This window comes from Microtus oregoni, unplaced genomic scaffold, assembly GCF_018167655.1.
Source record: "Microtus oregoni isolate MIOR12 unplaced genomic scaffold, Mior012 000193F_ref0000305, whole genome shotgun sequence".
Classification (NCBI taxonomy): domain Eukaryota; kingdom Metazoa; phylum Chordata; class Mammalia; order Rodentia; family Cricetidae; genus Microtus; species Microtus oregoni.
In genome coordinates this window covers 281,244-292,277 of record NW_024544852.1, presented here as the reverse complement: position 1 = coordinate 292,277, position 11,034 = coordinate 281,244, and the positions used below count along the sequence as shown (strand labels likewise).

At 49.4% G+C, this 11,034-nt stretch overlaps 1 protein-coding gene across 1 annotated transcript; it reads left to right on the top strand.

Annotated features, from left to right (window-relative positions):
* Window positions 1-908: 908 nt before the first annotated feature.
* Window positions 909-10,438, top strand: LOC121445462 (fibroblast growth factor receptor 3-like). Its single transcript, XM_041647604.1, is given in 17 exon segments — window positions 909-1,167; window positions 1,461-1,514; window positions 4,303-4,487; window positions 5,014-5,137; window positions 5,217-5,407; window positions 7,069-7,213; window positions 7,714-7,901; window positions 8,227-8,360; window positions 8,583-8,704; window positions 8,780-8,890; window positions 8,969-9,156; window positions 9,274-9,396; window positions 9,477-9,547; window positions 9,741-9,878; window positions 10,024-10,129; window positions 10,297-10,376; window positions 10,378-10,438. Coding segments are annotated over 17 exon segments (2,232 nt in total). The 5' UTR covers window positions 909-956.
* Window positions 10,439-11,034: the final 596 nt, after the last annotated feature.

Sequence of the window (11,034 nt, the reverse complement as noted above, 5' to 3'; positions counted from 1 at the left end):
CTCCAATTGGCTCACATGGCCCCCCTGACTTCCCCTAGCCAAACCATGGTCCTCATTTGTGAAACGGGAACCCCAGGTGTAGGAGTTCAAAGCTTCAGACATTCCAGGCAGGTGTGTACCATAGAGCTGCCCCCACCCTTCTTGACATTTTCAGGTCTTTCAGCTACTAGGAGTGCTGCTGTGTGTCAGGGCACACAGATGTGAGTCCATTCCACCTTGATTAGAGGTCAGAGAGTTGGGGCTTGTTTTGCTTTTTCAAAGTTGTTGACAAAAGTGACTACAAAACAAGTGGTCCTGCCCTAGAGTGGTTAATTGGTATTTTAAGTACAGAGGTGTATCAGCTTCATCTTGACCAAAGATCAGAGGTGCTCTGTTTATTTGTTTTGTGATGTTGATGAAGTCTGTTGCCTCCTCCTTTACCTCTTTGGAGTGGGGTATGAAAAGATATATGGAAAATAAAGGGGTGGCTCAGTATTCACTAAATTTCCCTCCTGATGCAGTTCTGTGTTTTATCTTTTATTTCTCTCTCATCTCTGTTTCTCTTTGCTTAATAATTCTAATCATCACGCTCCTACCCTCGAATGTGTGAATCCAATCTAGGCTGGTCCTAAGCAGCTGTGTCTCTTCCATATCATCCCTGGAAGACAGCTTCCTGTTCCAGGACAGAGACAGAAACCTTAACACACACCACAAACAGAGTTGAGGTACTGACACCCCTGGGCTCTTACTAAAATAGTCTGCCCACTCCTGGTTTGAACATTGTCTGGCAGAACCCCAAGCCCCAGAAGCATGCCCCTCACTTGCCTGCCATAGCTTTGCTAGTTTGCAAAGCAAAGTATGGGCCTTCAGCATGCTACTTTGAAGAATCTGTTTCACAGCTTTCCATTTCATCCACAGAGGCCCCAGGCCCTGAGCCTAACCAGCAAGAGCAAGTGGTCTTTGGCTGCGGGGACACCATGGAGCTGTTGTGCTCTGTGCCTAGAGGTGCCGGCACAGGCTGCACTGTCTGGTCTAAGGATGACACCCAGCTGATAGCTTCCCACCGCATCCTGGTGGGGCCCCAGAGGTTACAAGTGCTGAACATCTCCCATGATGATGCCGGGGTCTACACGTGCCAGCAGCAGCTCACTCAGGATGTCCTGTGCCACTTCACTGTGCATGTGACAGGTAAGTTCTTGGTGGCTGGGGCTGACAACTGTGTTGAGCAGCTGCATAGCTAGGGAGGTCAGGGCAGTCCTAGGCAGCATGGTTCCAGTATCCCTGGCTCAAGAGTGTTGCTGGCTTAGTTCTCCACATCACAGGGGGTGCCCCCAATTCTGTGCTATTTGAATGAATGGCCTTGCAAAGGCAGGAAGCAGTGGTCCCTAAAGATGGAGAGCAGTGTACTCTCAAAATAGGGAGCAGCAGGTCTCTGGATGTAGGAGTGTCACAGGACCACTGCTTGCTTATAACTATTGCAGATGCTCCATCCTCAGGAGATGAAGAAGATGGTGAGAACGTGGCTGAAGACACAGGTAAGATCAGAGCCTAGGCATACTGAGCTGGTCAGGATCAGGCTGCTTCCTTCCTGTAGTCTTGTTGTTAAGGGGCACTGCTACAGGTAGACAGTGCCCCAGGGGCAGTGAGGAGGCAGGGCTACTCGGCAGGAATTTTGGTAAGTTCTGGTGGGAAGGAACATAAGTAAACCAGGCAAAGAGCTCAGGTTGCCACTGATGAGTACATAGATCCAGGGATTCATGTTGTCTGGGTTTCTTTCCTGCCTGGTTCCCACAATCGTTAAGTCCCAAAGAAATCAAACAGAGGTCTACATTAGTTAATAAATTGATTGGCCCATTAGCTCAGGCTTCTTATTAACTCAGAACTTATATTAGCCCATTATTCTTATCTGTGTTAGCCACATGGCTCAGTACCATTTACAGAGAGGCATTCACATCTTGCATCTTGTGGCAGGGCCAGGATGGCAGAAAGAGCTTTCCTCTTCCCAGAATTCTGTTCTCATTGACCCACCTCTACTTCCTGTCCAGTTGTTCTGCCTATACTTCCTTCCTGGCTACTGGCCAATCAGCATTTTATTAAAATACAGGTGACAGGGTAGAAACCATTGTCCCACAGCAGATTCACAGGACTAGTGGCTGTTGCTGCAGACCAGCAGGAGGGGAGCAGTGCCATGCTGAGGCATACATTGTAAAGGGGGCATCATAGATTTGGTGTGAGTATATGAGGGCACATGGCAGTGCCCATGGTATGGCCTAGAACCATTGCGGGAGAGAGAGAGGGGGGGGGTACCATCTGTAGTACTACGTGTACTATTATACTGCACCTGTATTGTGGAGCCTGCACTAAAGGACCATCCATGAGCCAGGCAAGGGCCTGAAGATTTAAACACACAAAGACACACAGAGCCATGGGTCATCCTTGAAACAAGAATGCCCCTTTTTTGTGTACCAGAACCACTTATATATGGCTCATTAACTGATAGCCATGCCCCAGGCAAACCCACCAGAAACCACTCTCCTGCCATCAGGAACTCCTGAGGGTCTCATGTTCAGAGCAACTACAAACACAGTAAAAACAAGTTGTTTTGCTCAGTCAGAGCAGCTGCAAGCATAACAAGTTGTTTACAGGAAATTCAGGGTCTGGGCAGAGAGAGAGAGAGAGAGGAGAGAGAGAGAGAACACATCATGGGTCCAGACATCGTATGTGGAATGGTTATGACTTTGAGACTAGGCTGGTGTTAACTGAGTCCTCAGACTACCTAGAACCTTCTGGGGTAGAGTGGACAAGGGTCTGAGAGGAATCAGAGAGACAAACTTAATGGGAAAACAGGGTAATGAGTCTTATGAGTGTGTGCGGGTGAAGAGAGCAGGTATAGGGACTTGTTTGAGGTTTCACAACCCTCATAAAAATGGGCTTAGATTCTAGGACTGAAGCCAAAAAAAGGTAGTAGTCCTGAGAAGTGGGTCAGTTTCTCATTCTCCCTTTCAACTTTGGCTATCAGGTTGTTCAGAGCAGAATTTCTAACCCAGTTGATCTCTAGCTTCTGCCCCAACAATTACCAATGTGTTTGTAATTTCCTGTTTTCTTCTGTCATCCTGGACTTCCCAGGTTGTATTTAGTGTTTTTGCACCATAAACACTTAGGTAAAGTGCCTGAAGGGTCACTTTCTTGACCTTACCTGGCATTGGGCACCATTAAGTTGCTGTAGTCTCCCATTGTGGCACTCTTCTCTCAAGCCTACTGGCCAAATTTGGAGCCTGGAGGGGCAATTCGGAGCTAGGAGGGACACCTCTCCAGTGTCTGCACACTTTTCTCCTATTTCACATGTCAGTTCCTCCTCCCAGAGATGCATAGGGCCCTCTGATTGAGTCACTGTGGAAGACCCTGCCCCGGCCTGTGTTCTCTGTTTTGGAAATTTGTTGCCTCCCTCAGCTTCCTCATGAGTCCAAACATATGGCATCCTGTTGCTGGTTGTTTTTGTTCTACTCTTTGGGAGCCCACCGCCCAGCTCCCAAATAAACACATGGACACATATTACTTATGATTGTATGACCTTGACGTGGCTTATTTCTAGCCAACTCTTCTTAACTTACATTATCCCATCTACACTTTGCTTCTGGGGTTTTATCTTTCTCTATTCTATATACCTTTCTTTACTTCTTACTTTGTGGCTGACTGTGTAGCTGGGTGACTGGGTCTTTGCATCCTCCTCTTTCTTTTCTTGTTCCTTCTTAAACTTTCTCCTTCTCTTTCTCCTCTCTGCCTGTGAGCCTGCCTATTTCCCTCTCTTGCCCTGCTATTGGTCATTTAGCTCTTTATTAGACCAGACAGAGTAACACAGCTTCACCAAGTTAAGCAAATAAAAGAGTGAAATACATCTTTACATCATGAAACAATTGTTCCACAACATATAAAGATGTAACACATCTTAAATTGATAGTCCACCACAGCATCCTCCACCCAACCAAGAGGAAGGAGGGAACTCAGTGGAGGAGAAGCATGACCTGAAGGGTACCTGCCTTCACTGGGCACTGTACAGGCTGACTCAGGTTTGGTGTACTGGTGGAATGACCTGGCCTAGTTGCCTCCCAGGATCTACATCCTACTGGGTTCTACTTCCTGGGTCCCTACACCTGTGAGCCTGCCTCAGATGGAGAGAAGAGAATAGCCCAAGACTGAGAGTAGGACAGCTGTGGATGCAGTGTTCAGACAAAGCAAAGGAGTCTCAATACAGATGAGGGATGAGGCTTGAGGGTGTGCTGGTAGGGGAGCTTTGCAAGGGTGTACTGATCGTGCTGTTATGAGCATTTCTGCCATCAGGGGCCCCTTACTGGACTCGGCCAGACCGTATGGATATGAAACTGCTGGCTGTGCCAGCCACCAGCACGGTACGCTTCCACTGTGCAGCTGCTGGCAACCCCACCCCCTCCATCTCCTGGCTGAAGAATGGCAAGGAATTCAGAGGGGAGCATCGCATGGGGGGCATCAAGGTAAGTCTGGGAAAGGGGCACAGATAGGTAGGGCCTGGATACAGAGGGTATAGCCCATATCATTTGTCATAGACCAGCCTCGACAAAAATACCTCTTGCCAGGGTAGGGGCATGAGATTTTAGAAATAGAAGTAAAGTGAAAAGTAATAAAACTGAAACCATAGAAAAGTACCAAGAGGGCATTCCAGTGAATACTGAAATTTTCCCTGTTTAGTTTTCCTTATATGTTTATATCCAAATACAAAAGGAGAAAAAGGCAACAAAAGTCTTTCTTAACTTGATACAAACTACAGGTACAACAGTTAATTACTTTAACACTTTGAGGTATCAAGTCATTAGCTTTTTGTTGTTTAAGTAGAGAAGCCACTCTAGACCAAGTATCCTGAAAGCAGTCACTTCCTAGGTAACCTTATATTACAAAAGAAAGAGCAGAAGTATGTTTGCATAGCCTAACTATCTGTCAGGATGAAAACAGGCTCACATTTTTGGGCATCCACAGTCACTCACCTACTAACTTTCCCTGCAGCTTAGGCACCGGCACTGGAGCCTGGTCATGGAAAGTGTGGTGCCTTCTGATAGTGGCTACTATACCTGCGTGGTTCAGAACAAGTTTGGGAGCATCCAGCAGACTTACACACTGGATGTACTGGGTAAGAGCCAGGCTGGGTGACTAAAGCAGGTCAGCCTCAGGCCATTGGACCCACTGCACCGACTGTCTGTGTCTTCCAGAGCGCTTCCCACATCGGCCCATTTTGCAGGCTGGGCTGCCAGAAAACCAGACAGCCACCCTAGGAAGTGATGTAGAGTTCCACTGCAAGGTGTACAGTGATGCCCAACCACACATCCAGTGGCTGAAGCATGTTGAGGTGAATGGCAGCAAGACAGGTCCGGATGGCAAGCCCTATGTCATCGTACTCAAGGTGGGCTCTGTTGTTGGCAGCTGGTTGGGTGGATGGGTTAGCTGGAAGTGCCTTGCCCTGGTCCTTAAGTCCCTCTTCGGCTGAGGAATACCTTGGGACTGGGACCCACGTGTTGGGGTTTCTGGGAAGGGGCACCTGAGTCTCAGAACTGATCACCTGTTCTGAGCTCCAGGCAGGCTCTGCGTTACTTGTGCCCTCCCATAGGACTTGTTTCCCTGTTTGCTCTGAGGCTTGGGCCTACAGAAGGCTTCTCTGGGCGATAGCTGTGGTGGCTCAGGGGGATGTCTGCTGTACTAGTACCCTCTGACGTCAGAGTACTGGCTGTCCACTCTCCAGCTGCCTTCACTGTAGCTCTAGCCCCACCCTGCCTTGACGGACTCTTCCTGCCTCCCTCTGCCTGTAGCTTTGCTTCATAGCCTCAGGTGGGGGCCACGAGAGAGAGAGTTTGGGCTTTGCAACACAGGAAAGAGAGACTTGGAGGTCTGATGGAGAGAAGAACAGGTCTTGGCAGGAGTTGGTATCCTGGCTGTTGAGAGAGACCACTAGGGCCATGTCCAGTGTAGCTCCCACTGTGGGTGTGTGGTTTTGTGAGCACAGGCTGATGTGATATGACCCTTGGGATGAAGATTTGAAGAGTATGGGTTCCCTCCCCCCCCCCCTCTCTCTCTCTCTCTCTGTGTGTGTGTGTGTGTGTGTTTTCTCTCTTTGTCTGTTTTTCTGTGTGTGTGTGCTCTCTTTCTCTCTCTGTGTGTGTTTCTCTCTCTTTGTCTGTGTGTTTCTCTCTCCTGTGTGTTTCTCTCTCTCTCTGTGTGTGTGTGTGTGTGTGTGTGTGTAGGGAGAGTGGACATGAAGGAGGCCAGTCTTTGAAACCACTCCCACCACTGCCATTATGTGCCTTGCTTCAGGCAGCTTTCCAGTGCTTCCTCCCCCAACCCATTCTTTGGCATCTCCCTTGCCCTGTCTTGTCCTCATTGTCTTCTAGAGATATCCTGGATCAGTGACAATCTGAAGGCAGATGCACACCTTTATCTTTCAGTGTGTCAGAATGGGATGGGGCAAGTACATTTGTTGAGCCATCAATTTCATGAGCATGGCTGAGAAGGCATTTTGGTGGTATGTTCACAGTCCTCAAGTAGGTGATAACTGACCCACCTCTGACTCATCTTCTGTTTCTGATGCCTTGATAATACTGGTAGCTCCCAGCCAGCACTGACTTCCTACCTCCTTCAAAGCCCCTCAGGTCTGTGCTGTTCTCTTGCTTAGAAGTTTTCAGAACCCTGTGCTGCTTCAGAACATCGACTTCCCACCATTCTCTGGCTGACACTGATTTCCTCTGGTTTTCTCTCCATACATCTGTCTGCCCATCTTTTTTTCTGTACTATCTCTGCATGTTGCTTCTTTGTGGCACCATGCTGCCCAAGTGCCCGATGCTTACCTTGGGACAGGGAACTATCCACCAATAGAGGGACTGGTTTCAGGCTCCGTGCCTTGGTTCAGGATGTAGAGGGTATCCATTGCAGTGGTAGAGCTGTAGCTGTCAAGGTGGTAGCAGAGGTGGCATTTTCCTTGAAGCCTGTCTGATCATCTCCGTGTGGCCTGTGCTGTGGTACCCAAAGGGATGTGCTGGTGCTTGCCTGTTGATTTCTGTTCTCTCTTTGTAGACATCAGGCATTAACACAAGCAACAAGGAGCTAGAAGTTCTGTCTTTGCGCAATATCACCTTTGAGGACTCAGGGGAGTACACCTGTCTGGCAGGCAATTATTTTGGATTTTCCCATCACTCTGCATGGCTGGAGGTATTGCCAGGTATTTGTTGCTGCTGCTGCTGCTGGTGGTGCTGGTGCTGGTGCTGTTGCTCCATCTGTCCTCTTATGGTGCTAGCTCAGAACATAACAAAGCCGCCAGGGACAGGGACAGCAGGGGTGCACTTATGACTTACTGCAGTCCATCCTGTGGTAATCACCCTGGCCTTGTGCTTGGTATGGGAGTGTCACCCTGCCTTGTCTTGATCTTGCAAAGGCCTCCCCCACAATCCTCTAGTTGGATTTCCACAGTCTAGCCTTGAGGCTCTGGGATCTCCTGGGAGCCTTGGTGGTGGTGTGGATGCTTCTGGCTCTGCCAGGCTTCTCTCCTGAGTCTGGTCCCTGCTGACTCATAGATGTTTTGGACTACCAATATGAGTTGGGGATGTAGGTCACCAAACTCTGAGTATCCCAGTAGCTTTGCTCCCCAACAGGTACCTAGAGCTCAGGGCAATGGGAAGTCCCACAAGGCTGGATGAGGCCCCAACATTTATGTCTTTGCAGCTGAGAGAGAGCTGGCAGAGAGTAGTGCGGCTGGCAGGTCATCTGCAGGCACCATCAGCTTCTGGGTGGGCTTCTCCATCTTAATCGTGACTGCAACTGTGACACTCTGCTACCTGCGTAGAGTCTCGAGAGAGAACCTGAGGTCTCCCAATGTTGACAATAGCTTCTGCTTCACACCTGAGCAACAGGTAACTGAAAGTAGATACCAAGTTTTGATCTCTCTGTTGTACCTTGAACCTCCTAAAGTCCCAGCAGTACCTGAGGCCTGCTTGGTACTCATTTCTCTGCAGTCAGATGAGCTGACCCTTCCCTATTCCTATTCTCCACATGGATCCCACATTACTCAAAACAACTTTGAGTCTTCAGTAACCACTGTTTGAGCATCCCTCTTCTTGGCCCTACATACTGCCTCACATGGACTTGACCTTGCTACTCCTGGAAGTTACACCACCTCAACCTTTCCCAATGCCCAGCATCCATTGTCTGGCACCAACCTATCCCCAATGATCCAAGCAGGTGACCTCCATGAACTCTGATATACCCTTGGTCCACATCGTCCACCCAGTTTCAAGAGAACATACTGTAACGGCCAGTATTTCTGAGCTTGAGCTGCCAGCCGACCCAAAGTGGGAAATATCTAGAACTCGGTCAGTGCTGGTGGGGTTTTATGTATACTTGGAGGAGGTTCTGTGGCTGGGGGCTAGATGGCTACCAGGCAGAGGTCTGTTGGAGGTGGGGTCCAGGGTGAGACTCGGGTTACTCTGTCTTCATGAGCAAGAGCCCAATTGCCAGCTATGGATGCAGTGGCAGAGGGCCATGAGGGCTGGGGGTCCTGGGCACATACTCACTGCCTCTGCTTCTTCGGACAGGCTGACACTTGGTAATTCTCTAGGAGAAGGCTGCTTTGGCCAGGTTTTTATGGCAGAGGCTGTTGGCTTTAACATGGACAACACTGTCAAGCCTGTCACTGTGGCTGTGAAAATGCTGAAAGGTGAGGAGGGAGAGAAGTAGTACAGGGCAGTGGGGGCTGCAGGACCACCACCTGACAGTCCCACTTTCAACACAGATGATGCCAGTGACCAGGACTTGTTGGACCTGGTGTCTGAGATGGAGATGATGAAAGCTATTGGCAAGCACAAGAACATTATCAACCTGCTGGGGGCCTGCACACAGGGTGGTAAGTACAGCAGGTGGGTGGACAGTTAGATTGGGACCCCTGAGTCACACAACATCTCCGAGGTATCTGTGCTTCCAGGGCCATTGTATGTGCTGATGGAGTATGCCGCCAAGGGTAACCTCCGGGAGCTCCTGCGGGCACAAAGGCCCCTAAGCATGGAATACTATGGTGCCTCCAGGCTGCCAGAAAAACAGCTTAGCCGCAAAGATCTAGTGTCCTATGCCTATCAGGTGGCCCGAGGTATGGAGTACCTGGCTTCTCAGAAGGTGAGCAGAGCTGGGGCACAGGCGAGGTAGGGTCTTTCTGAGTGGAAGAGTGGATGTCAAGCTTGCTTAGGCTAGGGAGGTGTCAGTTTAGCACAGGTTCCTTTCCTGCCTCCTCAGTGTATTCACAGAGACTTGGCTGCCAGAAACGTGTTGGTGACTGAGGACAATGTGATGAAGATTGCAGATTTTGGCCTGGCCCGTGATGTGCACAATCTGGAATGCTACAAGAAGACCACAGATGTGAGCCCCATTTCAGGGTGGTTGGGGTGCTCTGCTCCACCAGGGGACACCTGACAGCCAACAACTCTCCCTCTGCCTAGGGCCGGCTACCTGTGAAGTGGATGGCACCAGAGTCCCTGTTTGACGGAGTCTACACCCACCAGAGTGATGTGTATGTGTCCTAACATAGGATGGGGATAGCAAGACCCAAGTCACACCTATCACAGCCTTTAGGCTGTATTCTGTCTCATTTGAGACAACAGCATAGCCCTGCCATGCCTCTCATCCACACACCCCTCCTTGCCCATTGGTAACCTGTCCTGTTGTAAAACTGTTAACAGGCCTCTGCCCTCACTTCCATACAGGTGGTCCTTTGGAGTCCTGCTCTGGGAGATCTTTACACTGGGGGGCACACCATATCCTGGCATCCCAGTGGAAGAGCTTTTCAAACTATTGAAAGATGGCTACCGCATGCACAAGCCTGCCAACTGCACACATGACCTGTGAGCAAAGCATTCCTTACGCACTCCTCTAACTAGTCCCTGGGAGTGGCTGGTTTCCTACCAGGGCTCCTGATAGGAGGCTGGTAGCCTTGGGTGAGGCAGGGATGGACAACAGGCCAAGAAACCACAGTCATATTTGCCACAGGTATGGGATCATGCGGGAATGTTGGCATGCAGTGCCTTCACAGAGGCCCACCTTCAAGCTTCTGGTAGAGAGTTTAGATGGCATCCTCACTGTGACATCAACCCACGTAAGTACCACTCAGTCCTGCCCTCTCTGCCTTCTTTGATTCCTGGGCGGGCTGCTCCTCCAAGTTCCAGTAATGGGGTTGGCCTTCAAGGGCCAGCCTGAACATAGATGGCCATGGGATCAAGGGGATGCATACTAACATAGTCCTATGACCTTTTCTACCAACAGGTATACCTGGACCTATCAGTGCCTTTTGAGCAGAGCTTGCCAGGTGATGAGGATACCAGGAGCCCCAGTTCCTTAGAGATAACTGTTCACCCACAACCTGCTACCCCCAACCCAACCCAGGAATTGGAGGCCTCAGACATGAGGGGCCAAGAATCCCATAGACCAAGCCCCAGTTAATGTTTATGTATATAAAATGTATGGAGTCTTTACAAGTTGTATTTGCTGTAGGGTTAACAGTTCTTATGTGACACTTCCTCGTTTTATAGCATTGACTATTATGTTTCAAACCTAGTAAGAAAAAGCAGTGAACTTACTCTTGTTATTTTTTTGTACTATTACTGAGCCCTTGACTTTGGTGGCTGTCTCTTGCCTATAAGCTAGCAGTGCCAGTACAGTGTCTCAGGGTAACTTTTCTTGGATCCCAGCATGTGGTTTGTCAGCCCACATTGGCAGAAGTAGTTTTGTTAATGCAAACAACTTACTTTCCAAAAAATAAAGAGATAACCAGTTCTGATTCACACCTGTGCCACTTACCTTCCATTCTGGCATCTGTACAGCCACATCCTCACTCTCTGTGGGGACTGGTTATGGGATTTGTCTCTGTCGGGGTAGAGATAATAACTGGTGAGGAATCTTAGCTGGTCCCTAGTACAAAGTGCTGGACTCAGGCCCTAGGAGGACTAATTATCTTACCTTTTCCTTCCCAGTGTGAGGGCAGCTGGGCTTGGACATGCTTGT